This window comes from Embiotoca jacksoni, unplaced genomic scaffold (assembly GCF_022577435.1).
Source record: "Embiotoca jacksoni isolate LCO1_2020_lvr unplaced genomic scaffold, fEmbJac1.0.p SCAF_1, whole genome shotgun sequence".
Taxonomy (NCBI): Eukaryota; Metazoa; Chordata; class Actinopteri; family Embiotocidae; genus Embiotoca; species Embiotoca jacksoni.
The window spans coordinates 21,732,771-21,758,666 of record NW_027185229.1 but is presented as its reverse complement, the minus strand read 5'-3'; the positions used below and the strand labels follow the sequence as shown (position 1 = coordinate 21,758,666).

Here is a 25,896-nt window from a genome sequence, read left to right as displayed (position 1 = left end):
ACCAGCACAGAGATGAGAGAAGGGAAGAAGAGAGCCCTATACCCAGCTACAAGGAGAAAGAGGAGAGAGTCACACCGGAGGAGTAAAACAGCTAACCTTGCTCTGTCCTTATGATGATTATAGCAGAGTGGCATCTGTTACATTATTTAAAAAAGCCAGTTGATTGCTATGCAGGTTTTATTGCACTGGCATCATAGTAAACCTGTCTCTGGATGCCACCAAATCAATAAATGTTGTGGTCAACTCGTTAGCACCATCTAAAATAAATCCTCTCTGTCCGTCAGTTTTTTAATTAAGTGCTTTCAGTAAAGCTAGAATTAGTTGACCTATTTCAGATTGTAAGTGAAAAGTGAAATTTAATTGCTAATGACTGAGCACTTTGTTCTTACAATGCTGCGTGATATGTGCCTGATTAAAATTTTTGAAGAAACATCACCTGCTGGTCTGTTTTCATCAGCACTACCAGTCACTCTCTTAATCTTGTCCTGCCCTGTTTGAATACACGGTGATCAATGCCTCTGTGAGTCCTGAGACTTTCCTCTCCTCACTCCCTGCTTGACTGGAGCCATCTTGTTTAGAGTGATGGCTCACTCACACAGGTTCACGGCTGCTATTGTAAAATCAGCCAGCGTTTAATTGAAACAAATGACTATAATAATAGAACATTATCCCTGCAGGCACCCAGCCATGACAGCTTTAATTAGAGGCGCGTTCAAGACTGATCCTTCAAAAGCACAGCCACCGCGCAACAAGGTGGTAAACATGCCTTTAGGTGGGGAGCCACAGCCCTCAAAGCTACTTCTCATTCACCCTGAGGGCAAAGCACTAACAACTCTGTTCCTCAAAGAGCCTTCGAGCCTCCCACCTCCTCCTCCTCACTTGCTCCCTCACTCTCTCTTCATCCATGTCTTTGGTTTATCAAGCTTATATATACCCAGGAGGGTCATTTACACAAGCTGAGGAGAATTAATAAGAGAGTGGATTCATGTATCATACGCTACTTAAGTATGAAAGCTAAGGCAAAATGCTGTATCTGCCTACTTGTGACATCAGACAGATGCTAAGTAAGGAGATGTGATGGGCAGCGCACGCCAGGATGTTCCAGGATGTTTAAGAAAGAGAAAAAAAATGTTAAGCTTATTTGGGTGGGTTTTAAAAGTAGCAAGACTTTAAGGCAAGGTGACTTTGATTTCAATGTGATATAGTGCTTTAGTCAAGCCAAGTGTATTTAGCAACACACTATTAAAACCTCATTTCATTTATTAGTTTGGCAGTTGCTCCCTGTTGCCAAAACAAGACACTATAAGGTCACTTTCAATCGTTGCAATTACATGTTCGTCAAAAGGAAAGAAAATATAAAATAGTTGCTATTGCACGTCCTGTGCCGAACTGTGATCATGTAATTAATCTGGCAGAAAAACAGCAACACCTCACAAACTAGCAGTAAGGAAATAATTAACAGTTTTAACACAAACTTTACAGGAGAGAAAAAGGCAATTTATTTCAGGCACGTCTGAAGCAGCCGCCACGCTGTTGAAATGGACTTTGCCACTAAATCTCTCAAAGCCAAAAACAGTCAGCATATTGGATATTTTCTTTAAAATGCAGGAATAACTTTTGAATTGTGCCGTGCAGATAAAGTTTAAAAACATGCAAAAATCTAAGTAAAGTCATAACAAAGCAAAATGGAAAAAAGGTCAACTTTTATGTTGTTGTTCTTGCCTCTTTGAGTGGATATTGTATTTTTATTCATAATAATAAAAATAATAATAATAATGTTGTAAAAGTATTGCAGGTAGCATTTGCACAAAGAAGCTGATGTTTCTGGCTGAGATTGACTGCTGGTTTGTAAAGTACTGTACCACCCTGAGCGTCTCTCAGAGTGAATCCGCAGCAGCAACAAGACAGTGGTTGATTTGCAGATAGTAATGTCATGATGTCCCCCTCGGCACCATCCTCCATGTTCCTCATTACTGCTAATGTTAGAACCTCCTTTGCTCTTCTCTCTCTCCATCTTCCTCTTTATTTTTCTCCCCCCTCCAGTTCTTTCTCTTTTCCCTCTGTCTTTTTTTTGTTTTTTGTTTTTTTTGTTCTCTCTCTCTCTTGTTCTCTCTCACTGTCTCTTCCTCCCCTTCCCTTGCTCCCTCTCAGCCCGGGCGTGTCTCTGAGCTCACCTCACAAAGCAAAGCGTCAGAGAATCAGAGCCTTGCCTGACATGACATGTAGGAGACGGTTGTGAGGAGCGGCAGGGACACACACTCTTGACAGCAGAAGGCAAAGCTCTTCTGCTCCCACTAATGAGACTCCTGACTGCCGTGTCAAACACATTTTGTGTGTGTGTGTGTGTGTGTGTGTGTGTGTGTGTGTGTGTGTGTGTGTGTGTGTGGGCGCGCCCATGCTTGCACAACAACAAAACAAAAAGACGAACATGCAGAAGTAATGAACACAAAAACAACAAACGGCACATACAGTACAGTATTCGTATGCAAGTGGAGGTCATAAGAAGGTTATTTATATGTGTGTAAAATCCTGTCACAGAGAATATCATACATGTCTAAAGGAGGCCAGCTTCACCGTATTCACTAGCTTTGAATATTACAGCAGCAGATTGCCAAACTAATTAACTTTTTACTATTTTCTCAGGGCAAAAAAAACCTAAACAAAAAAACCCACAAGTTTTTGATAGTTCTGTTAAAAGAAAACTTTTAACAGGTTTTCACAAAGAATTAACATCCCAACACATTTAATAGTTGAGATTTCCCTTCCTGGTAAAAGTGGAAACAACTACTGGTTTGTTACTGAGAGTTAATTTGTACAGTAAATCCTATAAAATTTGAGATACTGGAAACTTTGGCATACTGTGTGTCTTTGGTGACATTTTCAGTTTAAATTTGTGATATCGTGATAGAATTTGTTGGCAAGATCGGGGATGGCTGCTGCCTGTGAACGCAGCCTGCAGCTCAGATTTCTTGGTCCTGGATTAACGCAGCACACTATGAACTGTGTTGCGTTGAATACACCAAGTGTTTTAATCACCGTGACTCACTCTTGTGTACATTAACAGACAGAGTGGCAGTGTTGTGTTGAACTGGTTGCTGGTGGCACAGCGGGGGAGACGTCCCAGAGTGAGATGACATGGGACGGATCTCCACTGCCAACAGGGCTGAATATTCCTGGTGGTGAACGCAGAATGAGCTGATGGATGGTTGAGATAGGGCACAGTGCAATATGGACACGATTTCATGGCATGATAAATCTCAGCAGGGGCGCGTGGCTAAGTGTAATATGAAATCCCTTATCTTTGTATCTGCTTCATAACACCAGCTATCTGCTGCAGCTGAATCTGCGTTTGTTTCTTTAGCTTATGTTCTTTGCTTGAATGCCACTGCTGATCGCATCGACAGTATGGAGGACGATGCCAATCACATGTCTAGGATAACACTTATTTTACTCAGTTGTTTTTGAAACATAAGGTGATGAATTATCTAAACTGAACATTGTCACTGCGGAGATCCTCTTTTATTACCTATGATCACAGTGATAAGCAGCGTTATTACAGTGTTTGTACAAAACAAGTTTAAATTACACCTGCAATATAAATTAAATGCAATTTGGCCCACATAACTGATCCTTTTAAAGTTCTGTGCCTGTGTTATTTAACACCAACTCTTTATAATTTTTGATTAAAAAGAAAGAAATGAAGTTGGCATTTTATCCTCTGATTAGTTTAATCCGGCAGATTAATTGACTTTATCAGGGTGCAGAAAAAAGATGAGCTGCCAGTCTAGCCTGCAATAAAAATCACCCCTAAATGGTGAAACTGGAAAATAACCTATATTTCCTTTAAAATATTTCTTAATATACAACTACAGTTTCATATCACATTGCCGGAGAAATAAGGCACTTTCTCCCAGGAGATGAGAAAAGAATTGAATTTTTCCTTATCGGTCATCTATTTTTCCACAGAATGCTATTACTTGCTGCCTGCCGTTGCTAAGCAACAGGAAATATTAATAGCACCTTTTATTAGCTAGGCTTTACCAGTGGAGTACTAAAATGAGGAAGTGGAAAACATGAATGTGTTACATAAATCTTTGAACCTTTCAGGGTTTGCACAAGTCTCTGTTTGTCCAGTGATTTATGGCTGTGATGGTTCATTTATGGGAGAGGGAGGTGTGAAATGCCAAAATGGAACATTAGCCTAAGGGACAATTTGAGAATAAACAATCACAAAAAAAAAAGGGAAAAAAGGGAAGCAGTTTAGAAAACAGCCCTCCTTTTTCTTGTAGTTTTCAAGAGGCCATCAAACAAGCAAGTGATTTTCGTTCTGCTGGAGGCATTGATCATTCAAAATCACCTATGCCCGAATCAACATTGGAATAACTAATATAAGTCCCATTCTATCACTGGGCTTGTTGAACTGTGGTGAAAAGCGACAGACATTCCATCATTTTCCGCAGACGCTCTAATCCCTTTTAAAAATGACTGAAAGTGAAGGTCTTTCAAAGGAGAAATAGGTTTTCTTCATCTGAATAAAAAAGTATAGAAAAAGGCAAAGCTTCAAAGAGCAGAAAGTCTTTAAAGGCTAAGGTAAGACAATTTTAAAGTCCATATTGGAAAAGTCTAAACACATTTAATTACAATATTTCTGAATAGTCATTTGATAACAGGAATTAGGGCCAAGATTTTCTCTTTAAATGCATCTCTGTATCTCTAATCCACCTTTTTCTGTTCCATGTTTATACAAAAACCAGCAGGTGTACAGTATGCGATAATACGTTTGCCGAGACCCTCCATCAGAGGGAGAACACATTAAAACACACCTCTGCTCTCTTATCATTAATTCATCCAAGCTTGTCTGTGACAAGTTCAGTTGACATTGCAGCTCATATTTCATTCACACAGGCTTGGAGAGCGAGCACCTGCCAGGAGCACTTAATACCTCGTGAGTTAAAATAAAGAAAGAACAGGAAACACAAGCTTTCACCCAACTTAACATGACAATCAGGGTGGGATTAATACTTGATAATTAACCTCGACAACTGAAGATAAAGCGCTTGTGAGGGAATTTTTACATTCAAATGTTACGACAAAAGAAATTCAAGGATGAATTTGAATATGAATGCACCAGGCCGATCTTTAGGGTGCCACAAACCTCATTACAAATGAACTGACCCTCATTCAAGCAGATTCACATCTTGTATTCTGGAAAAATACCAAATGAGATAATACCTGGGTGTTTGATGGAGTTAAGGCTGCTCCTGAATATAGCTCTTTCTCCTAATACATAGCTGTGATGCTTAACATCTACCTAGTTGATTATACATTCATCATCTGTTACATATTCAAAACATCACACTCGAGCCAGTTTGATGATGGCTAATACAGCATGCATCATGGAGGAATATGAAGATTGAGAAAAAAAAAAAAAAAAATCAAAGATAATTTATTCCAGTTGCAACCACAGGTCATATGAATCTGAGGATCATTTAAATATATCATAATTGAATTCAGAGCTTCTCTGTTACAGATGTAGTTGTCACAGCACAGGTGTGAGGCGTATATGAATATATCTACCCAGCCAATAATAAAACAGATTTGCTTTAGGCAAGTTTTAGTGTAAATGAAGTTGCAACTGACAACAATGAGGCCACTTTAATTGTGACTCCAGAAATTATTCAATAGTAGCAGCAGAAATGTGTATCTTTCTGGGCTGTATTGATAAGATCAATGCAACCTGAGCATGGCTATTAAATGTCTAATGTGTTTTGGAACTTGTAGATGACAGTGAGGGCATTAACAGAGAGAGGTAGAGCGAGAGAGAGAGAGCGAGAGAGAGAGAGAAGAGAGAGAGAGAGAGAGAGAGAGAGAGAGAGAGAGAGAGAGAGAGAGAGAGAGAGAGAGAGAGAGAGAGAGAAAGAGAGAGAGAGAGAGAGAGGCCCTGTCAAGTGCATCAGAGCATCAGAGAAAAAAGCTCTCTGAAAGATATCAGGTTTGGCCAGGAGGAGCTTCAGACCACAACACAATAAAGCATCAGAAAAATAAGATATGAATTGAAAATGGCCTCTTTACAAAATTAGGAAAGTATAGTCGACTACTGTATGTCTCAGGTTTTGAGAGTCAGCAGAGGAGAGAGAGGTAACGTCCATCAACTCCGCAGCCTCATTTAACAGGTTAAACTGGCAATATTCTGTTTTAACAGGGTGACACTAGTAGTAATAGTTATTGTTAATACATTTGATAATTGATTTAATTTAATTGATTAATTGGTTGGTCTATTAAATGTCCAATACTATAAGAAGTTGCCTAAATCACAACTTTTTAAAACCCGGTTTATTATCTTTCAAATGCAGTCAAATATACAAAGATAGTCATTTCACTGAACTGAATAGACGACCAAATACTCTGTTTAGAGAAATTTGAATTACTTAGCTGTCTTATCAGGTAAATGTTGTCTGGGGAGGCAAGAACTGTTGTCCAAACTATTACAAACACATAAATAAACTACAGCTTTGATTTAAGTGTTCCATGAACATATGCTGTGTTCATTCCACATACATACACTCTCCCGCTGCTGTAAATAGTCTCTAAAATTTGTGTTAATCCTTGAATGGAATTATTTGACAATAAAAAAGGAAATCAACCTCAAGTCTTATCCTAAATTACTGTATATTTATCTTAATGTTGATCGTTTTCATTGGTCGGTAAGATCCATACCTACAATTCAAGGTTGAATCCACTATTTATACACTATTTAATCCTCCAGTTAACCGAGAGACAACAAACCAAACACACCCTATCTATTCTGTCCAACAGCTCCATGGTTATGATCAACTGGTGCTGTAGGGCTGCTCTACTCAAATTCCTTTTTGTTATATAATCGCCCTATTTATTTCATGTTTATATTGTTGCACCTGCATTGGAGTACTTTCAAATGTCCTCATACTTGAATCACGTAGGCACACATTCAAAAACCAGAGGCTCTCAGCCTTTTGTTGAGACAGGATAACCTCATTTCACTTAACTGAGTTATCTCTAAAATATCTAATAATGAAATCCAGGAGGTACAGAAAACTGGAGGTATATGCTCATTTTGAGTAAGAGTTACCTTTTTCCTCTTTACAATTTCTTCTTGCTCTCCTCCTCACAATGCCCTCCTCTCTCACTTTCTTTCCCTCCTCATCCTCACCCCTCCTTTCTTCATTCAACTCTATTGCACTCTTTTCATTGCCCAGCTCACGTATTGAATCTGCCTGATGAAAACAGATCTCACTGCAGCACCACAATAGAATGGCTGATGCAGGAAAGATGAACCCTAATGGATTTTTTTTCAATGTGCTCAAGATTGAATATAAGGCCTGACCTCCAGATGTAGTGGATCCATTTCAACAGCACAGATATTGTTTATAGTGAAGACACAGAAACACACTTGCACACACACATGCAGTACAATGTCAACAGCATCCGTGGCAGCATTGCACGATGTATTCTTTAGCTCCCAAAACAGTCTAAAATTAGGAATTAACCCTCATTATTTATCTATCTATGTCAAGTGAGGTATTCATATCTCATGTTTGAACTGCAGAGTTTGCTTAATTACTCTGCTCGACAGACTGTGTCAAGGTGAGGCACCAATTTAATAGACACTCGGTTCATAGCACAAATGAACCTCTGCTACGGTTTGGTAATTTTGCCAGGCAGACTATTTGATTTAGAAATTTCTGAGTTCGCTTTATATGCTGCCTTTTGCACTGAAGTAGAAGCGGAGATGGGAAAAGATCTGCTATGTATTAAAACATATTTTTTAAGAGGAAGGTGTGAAAGAGAAATATTTTGGAGGTTTACTTGCAAAGTATGATGTGCACCTTATTAAATATTTGTTTCAATTGCACTTTGCAGTTCTGTAATTTTTTTTAATAACACTTTTTGTGTGCTTTTGTGCTCAATTGTGTAAAATATAAGCATAATTTTAACATTTCCAATATGTTTTGTACTTATCTTTGGGATTCTAGTAAACAAAATGACACCCTTTAAATCACTAGATTGCAACTTGAATAGCAATCAAAAGCAGCTATCAGCATTTGTAGTATATGTGTTTTGTATATATGTTCATCGTGTGCGAGCTGAACATTTAAAATCTCATGCATTTTTATCGCTCGGCCTGTTGTATTGAATCTATTAAAACCTCAGAGTGTGGCCATGTGCAGCAGTAACAAATACCCTGACTGCAGAGTGAAAGACTGGCCAATCAACCACTGTCTCCACAGTAAAGGTCATGACCAAAATGTGAAATGAATATGAAGATAAATGGCACATGAATCCTGTACCTCTGGGGATTATTCCAACATTATAATGCATAGTATGTTTATATTTCAGATCCTTATCGAGCCATATTTTGACTAGGTGCTGGCTGTTGTTTATCTTTATCTCTCCCGTTTATGATGAACATTATACATTGTGCTTGACCTTGATATGCATCTATATGAATGTAATGTAAACTGCATATAACAGATACCCTTATCTTTTATTAACATACACAAAACCCACTGGTGACTTTTGTCATTTGTGATGATACAGAGAAGGAACATTAAGAAAAAACTATAATCTGAACTACTACCGGTCATTTATTTAAGTGCCAGAAAGGCTCATCTGTCAAGTGTTACTATGTCCATTTATGATATCTCAGTCAATATCAAATAATATACGAAGCTATGAAATTCTTGACCTTCAAACCCTGAACACAAAAGAGCTTGTATATGTTAACATTGTAAGCCATATTTGTTCTTTCATTAGGATCTCAGTGCTGCAATCAGTTAAAAAACATCAATCAGTCTATATTTCAAAGGGATGCATTTAGAGCTGACACTATTGGACATAAATGTTAGATAAAAGGAACACTTCAGTGTAATATTTAATTTTTTTTGTTGTTGAATAGGATTCAAAAGCCGGCATTAATTTGAACCCCAATCTGAGCTCCCGGTGAAAAGCTATGCTACACTTTTAGGGCTATATGCAAGCGAGGCTGCTAAACAGAGATTATTGCTTATTGCAGCCTATACACACATTTCATGCATTTATGTACTGTAAATCATTTGTTGAGTTGGAAACCTGCTCTATTTCCAGCAGTTCTCATGAATGCAATTATGGCTTGGAGATGCTAATTTGTCGAGGAGCAGTTTTGTGGAGCTGAGGGAGTAATCAGCACGTATTCATGTTTGAAGGCTCGACAGATTGACCGATGCATGCTGTCGAGGCAGATATGATGCTGATGGATTTACCCACAATCCTTTTCTCAATGCATTAGAGCTGACATGGCAACCAGTGCACAATCATTCAGTCCCCCTACTTAAGCCCAGCCTTGACATCTGGAAACTTGCATTTACCTTTTAGTTTGTTTCATATTAGAAAGCTGTGGTTGTTACATCTTTTAAATGTCTATTTTGGATGCTTTTAAATCTACAAAAAGCTTTAAAAGTCAGATTTTAGAGATTTTTCCATCATCATTATTGTCCTAGATTCTGATATTAGATCAGCTTTAGTATCTGTTCAGTGTTTATTTGTGTTTACAAGTGAAGGTTAATAGTTTGACCTCATGTCCTCCAGGAGGCAAGATAATAACATGGCTTCTTCTTCCTGGTGTAAGCCAGTACAGCTGACCAAATTACACCCTTAAAACTAAAAGGGTTTATTTAAAAAATAAACACTCATTCTTCTGAAATATTAATTTTTTTTTACTGTAATTAAAAGCTTAAATTGTCTGAAACGTTTTTGCCCATTACTGAAAATGTTTTCACTTTAAGTATCAGATTTCTCTAACTCAGGTACGAGGCCCCCATGGGATTTTCAGTCCACGTAGCGCTACTCACCGAGGGCATTTGGCTGGAGACAAGGTGGCTGTCCTGTGCCAGCATGTTCGACATCATGAGTGTGGGCAGCTCTGGGTAGGAGTACGGGTTGATGAGCCCATTGTGTGGCAGCGAGTGACAGAGGTAGCCTGTAGAGTCGTGCTCCATCAGGTGAAGAAGAGGAGGCTCGGGGTGGTTAGGTGGGGTGATGGGGGGGATCTCATAGTCTTCATCCCCGGCTCCATTTCCACTGGAGGAGCCGCCGCCACCGCCGCCTCCTCCTCCCCCACCGCCACCTGTCTGACCTGTGTAGCTCTGAGTGGAGAAACGGACACAAAAAGAAATGAAAAGTGAAAAACGGTATGTTTGAAGAAGTGGTGCAAACAAATAACACCAAAGCAACGTCTAAGTTTCAATAGTATTACATACAGGTTGCAAATGCAGACATTTAGTTTACAATAGAAGATACAAAGTCAAACACAAGCCTGTGTGCATAAAACATACCGGCAAAAGTCAAATACAACTCCCAAAGTGCTTTTCAGGGAAAAACCAAACAAACTTTAGTCACGTACTTTCTAACAGTGAACGAAAGCTTCTGAGGAAATCATGTCAATCAGTTTACTTTTGGATTAGTGGGCAGTTTTGGATGAATTCAACAGAATGGCAGAATGTCTCCAAGTGCAAGAACAAAGTGCACCTGAATTGGCTACAGCTGATTCGCACATCTGATTGGATTCTTTGCTATAGCAACAGCGGTTGAGGTTCATCACGGCCATTTGAATTAAAACTAGCATCAAAATAAGCCTTTAGTAGTGTTACATTAGTTTCGGATGGAGGTACCTGTGTGCAATAACAATCTGACATGGACATATGAAATTTAGGCAGAAGGTTAGAAAATAATGATAATGATGATGATAATGATGTATTCGGTAGCGTACCCCTCCCCAGCCGCTGTACTAGCTAACCTTAGGTTGATTAGTAATAAAGAGAAAATTAAAATGTTGTTATCTTTGGACATACTGACCACTGCATCACTGCTTTGACCACTATCAAATACCGCTGAGGTGTATGAAAGAGCTGATTCATTAATGCTTAAGGTTGATGTCTTTGTGTTAGAAGCAAGATAATGTGTTTGGGGGAAAACACTGGTTAAAATAGACCAGAATAGAAAGAAGATTCTGTTTATTATTCTGTTAACATTTTGTCAACCGGGAAACTGCATGAAAAAGCTTTGTTTAAATTCCGATCTGTCATTTCACTAGAATAGGTGTAATTTTGTTTCAAATGTTGAACGCCTCATTACGGAACAAAGGCCCGATGCTCAGCGATCGGTAATAAAGAAGACCAACAGTCTCTGTATTTGTGTGCTGTCACACTAACACAGTAAGTCCAATCAGATCAGAGTTCTGCACAGAGCAAGAAGAAAAGAAAAATGGCAGGGAAATTCAACGGGGAATGAAAAGCAATTTTGTCTGAGACGATCCAACTTGACTCCCATTGTAATGACTGAGTCAAATTAATCATCACAAATAATATTCTGGTGTCAGCCATTCAAGGGTTTTTTAATAGAATTTTTATGATTCATGTCTAGCAGTATACATCAAACAGTCAGTTCTGCAACATTTCTGAAATCAATTCAATATCATCTTTGTGTAGGCTGTCATCCTCGGCAGCAGAGTGGTCATTTATCTCTCAAACTGATACTTTTAGAAAATAAGGGGCATGGGGCGATGGAAGAGAGGAGAAAGGATACAGGGTAAGTTTTTTCTTGTTTCTCTCAACCCTCTTTTAATATAAAGGTGATTGAAAAGGCCAATTCTGTAATTTTTTTAGCAGATAAATTACATATTTGTTATGATATATAAAGAAAATAATTACTTCTATGTGACAAATAAGTATATTTAGCTGCATAGAATTAAAAAAAAAGAAAAAAAAAAGATTTTTTTTTTGCTGCAAACAAACTTCAATCCACATAAAAAAAAAAAGATCAACAATGCACATTTGACTGTTGTGTAATGTTGGTGTTTGTTAGTTTTAAAGTAAACGCAGCTTTAAGTCCACATGTTTTTCACTTAGCAGCAGGTTGAGCCTTTTGTTTCCATTTATGTGACAGATAATAAGGGAAAATCTTTTTTCCTCAATGACTTGCAGCAGGATTAAAATGTATCCAATGTCCTCTAAATGGATACCAATCTGAGGCGGTAAGCACAAAACCAGATGAGAGGAATTTCATTAAGTTACAATAAAACACCCATCTTTAACTTTTCCACAAAAAAAAAAAAAAAGGAGGCTAGCAGCGCGAGAACACTCAGCATTAAAAGTACACTTTGATCTTCCTAAATGTTACGGCAAAAGAACAAAAAAAAAAAAAGAAGCGAAGTATGATTGCCTCAATTTGATTTACTTTGTCCTGACATAGCCTGCAAGCAAGTTGATATTCATTTTCTGGATTGTCCTTTGAAGACAGATGTTTTTGTAAACCTTTGGGGATAGTGTTATTGTTTGGTCTAATGGACAAGAAAACGAACATTTCCTGAGATTCAATTCCCCTCATAATTGTTGGAAGGAAACTAAATTGTCTGCTGTAAACATCTGAGCTATTGTGCGAAGTGAGTCCCCCGTGCGTGTTCCTTTTGAGCCGTCGTGTGCTTGACTCACACTGGGGGGGGAGACCCTTGTGTAATCTGAAGACCACCATGCTTAGTCATCACCGGGCCTGTTCATCAATCTTTTGTTTTCTCAGTATATGAATATATATCCGAGCTGCAGAAACATTTTCGTTGGTCTCATCCATTGCTTTTGATTGTGCAAAGGGACAAGGACTGAGGATGTGTCATGTGTTAGATTGCTGTGAAGGCTCATCCAATGCCCTTGATGATAAAATGTAAATACCAAGGACGTTCCCAGTTGGATTGTGGCAAGATAAATTATTCATATGCCTCTATTCAGAATAAGATTGCATGTACAGAACCACATGCACACTCTGGCTAATGTATACTCTTTTCTCTTTTAAAAGTAAAATCCAAACAAAGGCAATGCATTTGATGGATCATATGGACCAGCATGTGTCCAAGTATGGAATTGGCTTTTCAAACAAAAGCCTCCCCCTCTTTTTTTCTTCTTCCTATGAGGTATTGTCATTGGTTTACTTTCAATAGTCAGTGCCACACTCCTACTAAAAGCTGCACTACACAGATTCTATTTTCAACACTGAAACATTCTTTATTTTCCTCATCTGATCAATACAGCGCACTATAGGGAACATTATTTCCAATACACAGTATGTTGTCTGAGCAGTGAGCGAAACACAATCTGTAACATTTTAATTAAGAGACAGATCTCTCGACTGTAAGTGTTACATACCAGCACACCTTTCATTTGAAAGAAACAGATGAATAGACAGTTGGTCTGGGACTGAGAGAGAAAATAACATTGATTGGGGAGCTTTCCAGCTTGTCTTTTTATTTGGCACAGATCTCTCCCTCCCTCTGTAACACTGCCTGAGTATTCAAGGCCTTCTGGAGATGATATTGACTGTGGCTAATGGCTCATTATCTCTATATTCTTCTTATTAAATTATTGTTGTGATGCCTGTAGAAATCAGGATTTACGACATCATCAGGCTAATATTAAATTGTGTATCCATTTTGCTGTCAAATATGATTCATATTTACAACAAAAAGCTGCATGCCTTTTTAGCGAGTATAAAACATTGAATGATCTTGGCTTATTGTTGTTGTTTGAGAAGAAAATATCAGGCGATTGAGCAGAAACATGAATCTGCTATGTATTTTGATACCTGATTAAATGTTAAAGTCCCTTCTATTTGAAAACTACACTTACAGTTTCTTCATTTTGAGGATTCACTGCTTTTTTTTTAGACTGTTAGTAGACTATTTTTAGACTTTGACAGTATTACTATACACGGACACATCGAGAAAATAACAAAGCAATTGCTGTTTTATTAGTAAATTAGCAAAAGAAAAAAATTAACTTAATTAAACAGGTGGAGCACAGACTGTGAACATTTCCACTAGTGAGACACTAAGTGACACAAAAAAAAGTGCAAGTGCTGTACTGTAGTTTCAGGCCGTTTCCTCGTGCTCCACACAGACGAAGAGTTTAGAGTCAACGTTTGTTTCGGACCGAGGGCGGGACCGACAGCCCGAAGACGGACGATGACACATCTGTCTTACCACTAATGTGCACTTATCTGCCTATTGAGCAGCTTTGTCACAGTGGTGATTTATGCCTAAAATCCCCCGCACACACCACCACTTCCATCACCTCCAACACTCTTCGTTCCAACACCTTCCCATATCCACCATGCAGCACTCTGAACACACAGAGCCAGAGTCAGGCCCCGTTATCTCTCCTTTCCACGCCGTCCGGTTCGAGGAGAAAACTGTGGATTTATCTTTGGGATGAATTTAAGAGCATCGTCTCTTTTCGTTCACTCTGCCATCACTCTATCAAAGGAGGATTATACTGTATATTTATGAATGATCCTGTTTACTAGTGCACACAGAGCTCTTGTTTTAATGTCACACAGCAAAGGCAAATAGTGCTTGTCTGACTACAAAGACCACTTACTTTCAAACGCCTTATCTCAAAAGCACGGACCCTTCGCTTGCTGTTTTTGAGGCTCTTTCTTTCTCTTGTTTTCACTCCTTCTCTCTTTATCTATCCATTTCTCTCCATCAACTCAGGCTTAATTAAAGCCATAGCTGTTCTTCTCCTACAATATCATGTCAGGGGGGTATCAACACACCACAGAGCCTTCCTCTCTCAGAGCCCAATGAGAAGGAGGGGGCAGAAGATCCAGTTACAGCCAGCCACCCTACACCTCCACTTTCCTCTTCCTCTCTTGGCTGGCCCAACCCCAGTTGGATCTGTCCCTTTATTCCTTGTAAAGCCCAAACAGTTCTGGTCCCTGGTCCCTGCTCCCCCCCCCCCCCAAACCTGATCAGCCCCCTCCCACCCATCCCTCTGTCATCTCATCTCTCTCTTTAAAACAGGCCAGCTGCATTATTTATCTGTCACTATTTTACTGTTTGAAAACCATGAAAGGAGCGGTCGGGATGGGGATGCTAAACCACCAGGTTTCTGTTCGGTGAATGAATGGAAGGGGAAGGTGGGAGAGAAAGAGAGATTGGGAGGTGAGACAGGGGGAAAAAAATACTGTCCAAGGCACACGCAAACGAAATGGAAAACCCAAAAGTAAAGACGGGAAAATATGGAGGGAATTGAGAGAATAATCAAGGTCAGCACCAACTGTCCAAAGTCCAAAGATGCAGATGGCCCCACTCACCCCAGATACTGAGCTGATTACTAACTAACCTCTCACTGACTAAAACCAGCCTTCCTAATTGCATATATTTGCCCCATTTCTTTTATGTTTCCTTCCCTTCCTCTCCCCTGTGTATCCTGTTCCCTGTGTTCGTCTCACTTGTCAGTCAAGGTCAAGAGGTCATCCTCATCTGATCACGTGTCAGAACAGATTAGAATCAGAGCTTTTGTGCCATGTCATATTTCATTATGCATTTGACTCATCTCGCAGGTCAAGGGGTCAGTGTGATCTGATTGGATGACAGAAATGATATAATTTGTGTTTAACCCTAGGCTGTATGAGGCTCTGAGTGGTGTACTAATGCATTTTGCAAAGACGGGGCAGGCCCTCTTCACGAGCGACTAATTTGAAGTGGCACACCACAGAGTTGAAGGAGAGCCAGAGCTATTGCACAACATGCCTAGGTTATAAGGGGGACTTTATTAAATAATAAACACAATTTCCCCTGTACCTCTTGTTTCTGTCTGCTTCTCAAACTCTTTCTGAAAACTGATGCAAGTACCCAGAGGTTAGCTGCATCCTGCAGCTAATATATTTATGTTCTCCGCCTTATTTTTTCTTTTCTTATTAATTTGATTCAATGAAAATGTGTCACTGATCCGCCTTTCTCTTGTTGTCTTGTTTCTGCTTCACTGTCTAAAAACACTTGATTGTGGTGGGAAACAAGGCTAATGGAGAAGTGCTGTCAGCCACAACAACCACATCATTATTGCTGAACATTGAGCTGGAATACAACATTGAAATCGCTGCCAAATGACTAGAATATAATATAATAGAATAGAATATAATAGAATAGAATAGAATAGAAAATACATTTTTATAGAGGTTTATATTTTAAAGAGGAATTATTGCTTGCTCATAAAATATGGACTTATGTCTTTCTCTGGTGGCATGTGCACAGAAGAACTTCAGGACCTCAGTAATGATATGCAGATGCCGCACAGTGTCAGTGAAAACTGTGATCTCGGTAATGCGGTCGGAAAACAAACCATGGGTGCACAAGATAGCTCAGGTTTCCCAATAGCCATCTCGAGTGATTGTGATGCCGATGTTGATACTGCTGTGGGTGGCGGGGGAAGAAGGGGGCTCGGCGGAGGGAGGATGGAGTAGAAAATGAAGAGGAAGGAGCAGAAAATAAAGGGGGGAGGGGAAAGAGATGAAGCCAACATTTCAAATGAGGACTATAATCAAACTTATTGCCTGACAGGGTGAATCTAGAATTACAATGTTACACTGGCAGACATACAGTATTATTTCCAGAGTCCCCTCTGTCTCTTCCTGTTGGGAGCAGCCATGTCTCCTGAAGAGGGAAGCCTTTGGAACTTTGCTCATTGGCACACTACTGTCTGTTCTGTGAGGCTTAACAATAGAAGCAGCTCAAAAGCTCAACAAGGCCAAAAAGCAGAAGTATTTTTTTAAAATCTTTAATGACTCTCCAGCTATCTACTTTTTTGCGCACACTGTCAGTAATCATTATTAGCATGTGGACAATGGAGCTACTGTGTCTGAATGACAAAACTAATTATTGTTATAAGAACAAGTAAATGGACAAAAAAACAGCAGAATAAAGGGTTGGTGGATCTGTACCGACTGACTCTAACAATGTTCAAAATAACAAAGGGAGCGCTGATGGAGCAGTCATCCAAACAAATGTGCATTATTCTGAGAATTGTTAGGATCCTGTCACCCACAAATAACTCTACACCAGAAGAGGGGCGGGGAGAGGGAGAGGGGGAGGGGGAGGGGGGGTTTAAAGTGCATGTAGTTGGTGAGAATGCATATGTGTGTGTTTGTGTGTCTGTGCTTGTGTGATTTAATCTGTGCAGTGAGTGTGTATCTGCATTCATCTGTTCATCTGTACAAAACCAAGGGCAATGGCTCTTGAATGCTTTTGTGAACATTTCCAAGGTATCTCCTTTTTTCTAAAACAAAAACCTACTGTAAGAGACTCTCTCTCTGTGGTGTCAGTGTGTTCTTAAGTGTCTTGCCTCCTCGGTTCAGAGTCAATGAGGCTCTGTATCGGAGGCTGGCACAGCTGGTGGGAGCAGGAGACTAACATCTGGACCTCGTGCTCTTGGTGCCATTGTTAATAAGAGGCTGGTTGTGAGTGGAGGGGAGTGGAGGAGACAGCTCTCCAGTGTCAATGAACCTCCCTGTCTCTCACTGGAGTTCTCCGCTGCAAATCATACTTGATGCAACACCAAAGTGTCCACAAAACGACCTCCAGCAAGGCTGCATATCCACGGATCAATTTCCAATTTAAACAGGAACAACTTAATTGGCTTTTGTAGTTGACTCATTTTGGGGATCTCTGTATTTTTCTCTTGTTTTCCACTATGAGGTTAACATTTTTGTCTTTTAGTTTCTCCACAACTATTAGACTATACAGATCATATCAATTTCCATGAAGACAATCATGGACCCCTGAAGGATGAATATAATCCCTTAACATTTCATTTAGCAACATCTTAAACACTTTTTCATGACCAAATATCTTGAAAACAAATACAATTCCTGCCTGGATATCATTTGCATGCTAACACGCTAAACTAAGATGGGGAATATGATAAACGTTATAAATGCTAGACATTAGCAGGTTAGTGCTCTCATTGTGAACAAGTTAGCCTGCTAATGTTGGCAGCCTTAACAAAGGTGCTAACAGGATTTAACTATAGATAGCGACTGCATCAGGACAGTTCAGGTAACTGTTTAGGTGTTCATCTAATATCTGTTTTTTAGGGGTTAAAACAAACTCACAACTATCTTTAATATAAAACTATAAAAGGTATTTGCCCCAAGCTTTTCACCAACATTTTATTACTGAATTATTACTTCATTTCAACTTTCTCTAAGCAGAGGAAATAAGTCAACATGGATCAATGTCAGCTCTGGGCTTTTTTCATACCTTGAAGATACCGCATCAATAATTAACCAAGTATTTTGCTAATGAATCATAGTTCAGTGAAACATTTTCCTCTCTAACAGCGCATAGATTTTTTTTTTTTTTTCACATCCATGAGCGAAAACCAATTCAAAGCAAACTTTGTACATTTATTTTCAAAAGAAATAGAAAATCCTTGCAGTTATGAAAAGGCTGAGTAGACAGTGTCTTTTATAATACTCTGGCATGTGATCTGGCACAACTGCAGTGTTTCCTCTCTCATCATTTTATCCAATGGGGTGAAAGGCCTAAACAAACACATTAAGGTTGCCATTAGTTTCATCTGATCACCTAGGGCAACAGGGGGATGGACAGCTTGGCAGGGCGAGGACCTTACACAAATATACAGCCTTGCATTTATATATAGTGCCATGTCAGAGTAGAATTTCAAACATAGGGCTTTTAAACAGGGCAAGAGAGAGCGAGGAGGGTGAGATGGGGAGTTTCCAAATGACTGTAAAAAGGCCATGGGGAGAGAGCTTCCATCTTTCTGCTGCCGCGACAAATATGCCTGCACATCTTTTTGCTTTGTCTCCGCTCTCTGCTTCGTCAGCGAACGGGCTATAGAAATATTTTGGCAGGCTGCTCTTTGTTTTCATTTTCACAAAAGATGTAGTGAGGGAGTGAGAGGGAGAGAGAGAGAAAGAGAGAGAGAGAAAGAGAGAGAGAGAGAGAGAGAGAGAGAGAGAGAGAGAGAGAGAGAGAGAAAGAGGCGGGAGGGCAGGAGGGAGAGCTACTGGATAGGAAAGGGATATTTTCAGAGGTCAGAGGGACATTTGAGAATCGAAGGATCAGGAGAAGAGTAGAAATGAAGAGAGGGGAGAAGGGTAGTAGGGAGGTGTAAGGAAGGCAGAAAAGAAAGAACGACGGACAGGGGGGAGACCAAAAGGTTGACTCAGAGAAAGAGGGGAAGGAAAGCAAAAGAACTGGTAGAAATTAGTCAGTGGGGCTTGAAAATGAGGTAAACCAGGTGATGTGGCATAAAAGGGGGAACAGACAACGGATTGGGGTGACGAGTACAAGGTTAGGCCGGAGGAGGGGGCAGGTAGAAGTGGTGGAGGAGGAGCCTGCCACTCTTGTACCTAGCCTCAATCTAAACAGCAGGAGGAAGCTGTAAATCAGACTAATGCGACCAAGCTGTAATTCAGACCAGCAGGGCCAGGGCACTAGTGCGGGGACCCCGAACGGCGGGAGTTTACAAAACGCCGCTGCGAGGCTTTAATCAGTGCAACGATCCGAAGATACCGTCTCCCCCAATCAGCAGGCTTCCTGTCAGTCACACACGACTGAACCGGACCAATCAGGCTCCACCGAGGTTCCAGACACGCCGGCTGGGCTTTGGGCTGCTGCCAAACAAGAGAATTACTCATCTAAACTGGAAAGGTGGAATGGGCCTTTAATTCAGAGCACAGAGGGACGAGGTGATAGATTTGTCAAAGGTTGCACATAAAAGACTATGGGATCATGTTCTACAATGGTTCATCAGAAACATATGGGGGAAAGATTAGAGACACAAGGGAGCTTTAGAGGAAGACTTAATCATATTCATAAGACTGGAGTTTTTACAAGTTTAGGCAAAAGAGCTGCTTGACAGACATCATATCTGTTCAAATCTGTTAACAAGAGCTCTTACTGCACTAAATCTCTCATTAAAACAAGATGGATAAACAACATGAAGGTCCAATTATGAGTTCAGTCTGTCATCCTGTTTCATAAACCTAATCACATCTGTTTGCTGCCATATTAAAAAAAAAAAAACTTTCCATCGATTGTCGATGTGACTCACAGATCTGTTGGCACTCAAACACCTCCCTAATTACAATTACAACACCCAAGGGATGGCAGTAATCCTTGCCAGCAGGGACTTACAAAATACTAATAGAGGCGAGGAATGGCATCAAACTTAGCATTAAAACAACATTTGAACTCCCAACATGTGAAAAAAGGCAGACAAACTTTTAAATCACTTGTTACCAGAAGCTGCTTTTTCATACCTGCATTTTACTCAAAGTGGAGGAAGGGGGTGGGAGGGGGGGGGGGCGCAATGCATTAACTTAAAAGTGAGTGGAAAATGCAAATGTAGTCCACTTTATCATCAGGCATTCAAACAGACCCTTTCAACTCGGCAGTCCATAATATTTTAGCTTTGATGATCAGGAAACGGCCCCAGCTCCGATGGTAATGCTGAGCTGGATTCTGCTCCGTTAGTGTTGTAGTAGTTGGACTAGTGTGACTGGCCAGGCTACACACACACACTGTGCATGTTAAAACCACATGCAGTGTCTTGGCAGCAAAGACGCTACAGCAGCAGCCAATCAATAAAACCTTGTTACGCTAATTGCAAGATCATAATCTCCGTTCCTACTTCTGCTGAATATCCAAACAGTCACTCCATTAGCCGAATTATTCCCCTGTGCAGTTTCTCCATCTCCACCCACCCCCCTTCCATTTCCTCCTCGCGTTCTTTTTTCTGTGACATATTTCTCTCAAACAGCAGTTCTGCTAAATTAATTCATAAGTCAGGGAGAAAGACATCAAAAGAAATCATTGTCAAGGTAAAGTGCTGATGAAGTATACTGTTTCTTTCACTTTGCTGCCGAGCTATGAGAAGGCATCTCCACGGTGCATTATTTTTGATCATGTCGCTACGCACTGTTCTGTTTTGTATTAGCAAGAAAAATCTTACTTCAGGTGAAGGTCTACTAAAGTATAATGATAAAAAAGGCTCTCTACTTTTCTACTGTGGGAATTTCATCAGAGCAAACCTCTTTGATGACGCTGGAACATGCAGGAGCTCCTCATTTCTGGTTACTCTTTTCTGCAGTGTTGCCACGACGATGGTCAGTGGCCACAGGGGCAGACAAAGAGCTTGTTGATGCCAAGACCACGGTCTATGACCTTGTCATTGAATCACTAACACTTTGTCACTCTGCTGGGGGGGGAAGAGAGCGACTGGAAGAAACACTACGGAGAACTAACAACGATGTTCATGGGAACATCGATATGACAATGGCTCTGACCCCATTTCCTTATGACTCATCACTGGAACATATCCATCTGGGCATCGCACTATTTGATGTGGTTACTTGGCCAGATCTACAATAATGGGCTATGCTGATGACCTATATAATTGTACTTTATGTATGAAAAAAATATTCATAGGTAGGTAGGTAGGTACACATTAAATAGAGCAATTACATGTAAAAACTGAAGTGAGAGACAGCCAAGCACAGAGGAACACACTTTCACACAGTTCTGAGGCAGAACCGCTGACCCAAATGCATTTAAATGCAACGGGGGGTAAAAAAAAAAGAAAAAGAGAAACCATGAGAGAAAGAACAAAAGAGGGGGAGTCAGAGAGAATGAGTGAAAGAATGATTGATAAGTGAAATAATAAAGCGGCAAGCAGAGAAAAGTCAGCTTTAGGCAGTATGATTTGTTTTTGTTCATGATGGAATATATTGAGAATATTACAGTGCAATGCTCACATACTGTACGGTACATTTCTTGAACAATATAAGTGGTTAATAAAAATTAGCCCTGCAGCTATCTCTGTTGCTTTCACCGTAAGCTTATTTTATCGCAACATTTGCAAACAACACGAGCATAAACAGATTTTACAGTTTCTTAATATGTTTCAAACTTCACTTTATCCAAACAGTCAAACTCCCATTCGAATAAAACAGACTTACTTGCATATAACATGAACTATAAATATATATTCTTTCATTGGATATACGAAATCAGTCCACTTTATAGATTTGTGTTCACAGAACTATTTACAGATCAATTAAACTGCAGCGTTGTCCCAAATCTTGACTAACTAGTCCAATTCTGTGGCAAGAAGCGACAAAAAAAAAAGTACAGTCCTAACACTCTTCACCCACAATGCAGTGCATGAAGGAAATGGAGGATGGTAGCTCCAGAAAACCAGATAAGAAAAATGAACTACGATTTTAGTTTAATTGGTAATTTAATTTCTGTATGAAATGATGAATTGGGTCATTTTTTGTGTTTAAATGGCAAAGACAGAGCGCTATTAGGATCAGTATAAAGTGTACAGTATACTGTGTGTAATGAGTAAGATTTAAGATCTTTTACGAGCCGTCTCAACAAATGCATACTTGATTATTAGATTCTTAGTACGCAAATTGACTTTTTTGAGTCCACTTTTCCATATTTAAAATCTTGGGATTGGTATGTAGTGTAGAATTAGGACACAGTTTAGGAGGTGCAGATCAGTGATTTTTCTATTTCCTCCATCTCTGTGTTTTGTTGTTGGAGTGTGTGTCCACCCCTAAGGCCTCCCTGATTCTAGCTGTCAGAGGGAAGGAGAGGCTAAACTTGGTGAAGCGGAGAATAGAGCAAGGCACATGTCAAATATGAGGGGATCTTGAGTAAACAAAGTATAACACAGAGCAAAGCAAAATCGGCTCTCATCCCATCACCGTCTTTCACGCTACTTCCCTCTCCGTCTCTTTCTCTCCTGCTTCCCTGAGCCCTACCTTTCTCCCCCCCCTCACTCTCTGCATCTGTCTTCTATGCCACATTTGCAATGTTTTATCTGTCCCTCGGTAATTCACCACAAAACACTGTGCACATCAGCGCGACTTGTAATCAGTCAATCAGCACTCCAGAAAAGCTACATGTGCTGAATGAAAAAATGGTCGATAAAAGCAGTGTTTCTTAAGATTTTTTCGACAGCCGAGTATCTGCATGACAGATTTGTCAGATAAATGCACTGAAAATCACTTGGTGGCGGATATGTTTGTTGTCAAAGGCATTTAGGTAAACTTTACAAATGTAAAAAAAGGCAACACGAGCATCTCTGTGTCTCACTCTGGGCCTCAAGCCATACTTTTAACAAACCAGAGCATTAAGATATTACTGTAAGCGAAACAGCAAATGCAACAGAAACACACACCGACTGTAGCCTGCGGGTCGGTTCTAATAATTGCAATTGACAGCGACAAATTCTCTTCTCCCCTGTGTATGTCAGATGGGCTTATTCCCAAACTCCACAAATCCCCCTGTCCAAACACAACCATATGGTCTCCCAGTTGTTCACAACCAGCTGTGCGGCAGTGTATCTGGCAGGGTTGCCATGTACAGCAGAAGAGCACGGACTCCCCCTCCATCCTAACTTAATGAGTCCTTTGCAATGAGGCCACAAATGTTCTCTGTGTTGGCTTTTGCTAAAGTAACAATCGTGTGAACGGCGGACCATCACATACTTGGAATATGTGGAATTTTATGTTGGCCAAATTTGCCTTGTGATTGACTGTCATTGAGCAGAAAGAAGGTCCCAGTACTTTATGTGTGGAACTAGGAACCTTTTACCCGTTTAGCTTTTAGTAGAAATGTACAATGTTATTATGACTGTTTGAAGTACTATGATAGAGTATTTCCATGCCTTCTGCCTGAGGTATAGCAAAAGTGGTTATTATCGTGGAAAGGCCTTTGATATTAATAAGCAAAAAAGTTTAGCTTTATTATGATTTTCATGTTCTACCATTAGTTGTTTTATTGGTTTAATGCTATTTTATTGGGTTGGGTGTAATGTTGATATTGTGTTGTAGTGTAAGTGTAAACATCTGTCGATTTTACTGCTAATCTTGATAGGGTTTCTGAGATGAGAGGTAGTTGCCAAGGTAACAATTCATGGGGATCAAAATGAACAATAAACAAACATAACGAGGACATAAATGGCAAAACATTTAACTGCATTTATATTCCATGTTCTAAGATAAGAAGGAATGAGCTCCCATTTGTTCCACGCTGTGACCAGTAAGACCACTTTGGTTATAATCCTGTGAGAGTACTTCAAACACAGAGTGCATAAAGCCTTTAAGAATGTTCTGTTACATCCGTCAGAGTAAAACACGGATAAACTAATTGGGATATTTTTTGAAAGATTTCAGTCCCTTTGCTTTCAGCTGATGTCATAACTCTGTGGTTGTTTTCAGTAACAACAACTTGACGTTCATCCTAACAAGCATCAACCGTGGGGGAAGAAAAATGGCTCTACAACAACTCCGGCAACAATCATGGGGAACGGATGAAATGAGAGGAAAAAGAGGCAAAGAGCAGTTACACCATTAGGAGCAATTTGAACTCACCTGGTTTGGCGGGAGGAACTCGTGGTTGTTTTCATTCATGTACATGTTGTCACCATCAAACTGTAGTGGGGAGAGATATGAGAAAACAGTCAGGCAGAGGCCGACACATCCCAACAGGGACAGAGAAGAGACATTTTAGTCCATCAGTGAGGATACAGAAACAGTGTAACACAGCAGCATAATGACTGCAAGTCCTCGGCTTATAGACCTCAATGCTCTGGTGGATGTCAGTAATTACAGTTCATTAGAGACACATATAATTAGGCCCTGTCAAAGCTTGTGTAACTCACACGCTTCGCCTCAGCTTGCCTCGAGCAAGTGTGTGTGTGTGTGAGAGTGTGTGTGAGAGTGTGTGTGAGAGTGTGTGTGAGAGAGTGTGTGTGTGAGAGTGTGTGTGAGAGTGTATGTGAGTGTGTGTGAGAGTGTGTGTGTCTGTGTGTGCAGGATTCCCACACCTAACTGCTGTGAATACTTGGGTGTCACAAGGTGACAGAGGCACAGAAGAGTGATAACCAAAACAGAGAGCTCAACACTCGCATTAATGGCCATCTAGTTAATAAGCCAGCAAGTTGGCCAGTCACTCAATGACTGAAGGAAAAGTTTACAGTGTTGTGCTTTTTGGTTTTATTGTTAACCGTTCTGGGGACATGGCTGTAGGTATTGCATTGTTGGTCTGTTAGTTGGTCAGTCAGTTCACTTCTTTTGTCCAGACTAACATATCTTAACCATTGTGGGACAGACTTTCATAAAACGTTGTACAGATGTCGATGATGCCAGGAGTATAAATGCTAGTGGCTCTGGCGATTCCCTGGCTTTTCCTCTACCATGATGTTAATTTTAAATTAATGAAATTTACATTTGTATGCTAACTCTATAGATGCACTTGCAGACTTAAATGAACAAAAGCCACATCAAAGACAACACTGGTGTAATTAAATGAAATAAACAGGTAAGTCAGCATGCATGATGACCCAGAAATGTATCTGCTGTGCAATGCAGTTTGCTTGAACTGCAAAGGAATATCCAGGAACCTACTGTTTGAAATTAAAAATAATATCTGTTAAAATTACATTTTTAAGCTGTTGGAGGCATACTTTTTTGATCTAATCTATGTCTTTAGGGCTGCGGTGCATATTTCCCAAACCTCCAGAAATGGGGTGAAGTAAAACATTCTCAACCAACTGTCATAAGAAACAAAATGTATTAAAACATTGGCTAACAAATCTTGATATTTTAGCCCATCAATCCAAGTTTTACCCACTAAGACAATCACCCTGACCAATCAGTGACATGGCTAAACAATCACAAGCTCACACTTTGACTGACCCTGCTAACCAGCCAGTGACAGACTGCACAGACACTAAGAGGTGAGAACAGCCTTCAACTCGTATGCACTTTGCCAAAGAAATGAGAACCGGGCAGCCCTTCTAATTCAGAGCTTAGAAATACCACGCTCAAAAAGCCTAAAGGGGAGGTTTAGGCTAGAGGAAAGGTGACAGTTTGAGGTCATGGGGAGAGGATGAGAAAGACAAGGGTGTATCCCTGTGCTAACGGCGAAGGAGATACTGATCTTGTGTAAGTGGGAGGTCAAGTAGGGAAGATACTGTAGGTATTGGGGGGATTGAGAGTGAGAAATATAAA

At 40.0% G+C, this 25,896-nt stretch overlaps 1 protein-coding gene across 4 annotated transcripts in view; it reads right to left on the bottom strand.

The window, feature by feature from the left end:
- The window catches only part of tox2 (TOX high mobility group box family member 2), an 89,009-nt gene that overhangs the window by 17,500 nt on the left and 45,613 nt on the right, over positions 1 to 25,896 (bottom strand). For all 4 annotated transcript variants that reach the window (XM_069147580.1, XM_069147597.1, XM_069147570.1 and 1 more), the window contains 2 exons: positions 24,256 to 24,315; positions 9,867 to 10,160 (listed from right to left, as the gene is read on the bottom strand). In XM_069147580.1, the coding sequence (XP_069003681.1) occupies positions 9,867 to 10,160; positions 24,256 to 24,315 (354 nt within the window). The remainder of the gene's footprint in view (positions 1 to 9,866; positions 10,161 to 24,255; positions 24,316 to 25,896) is intronic.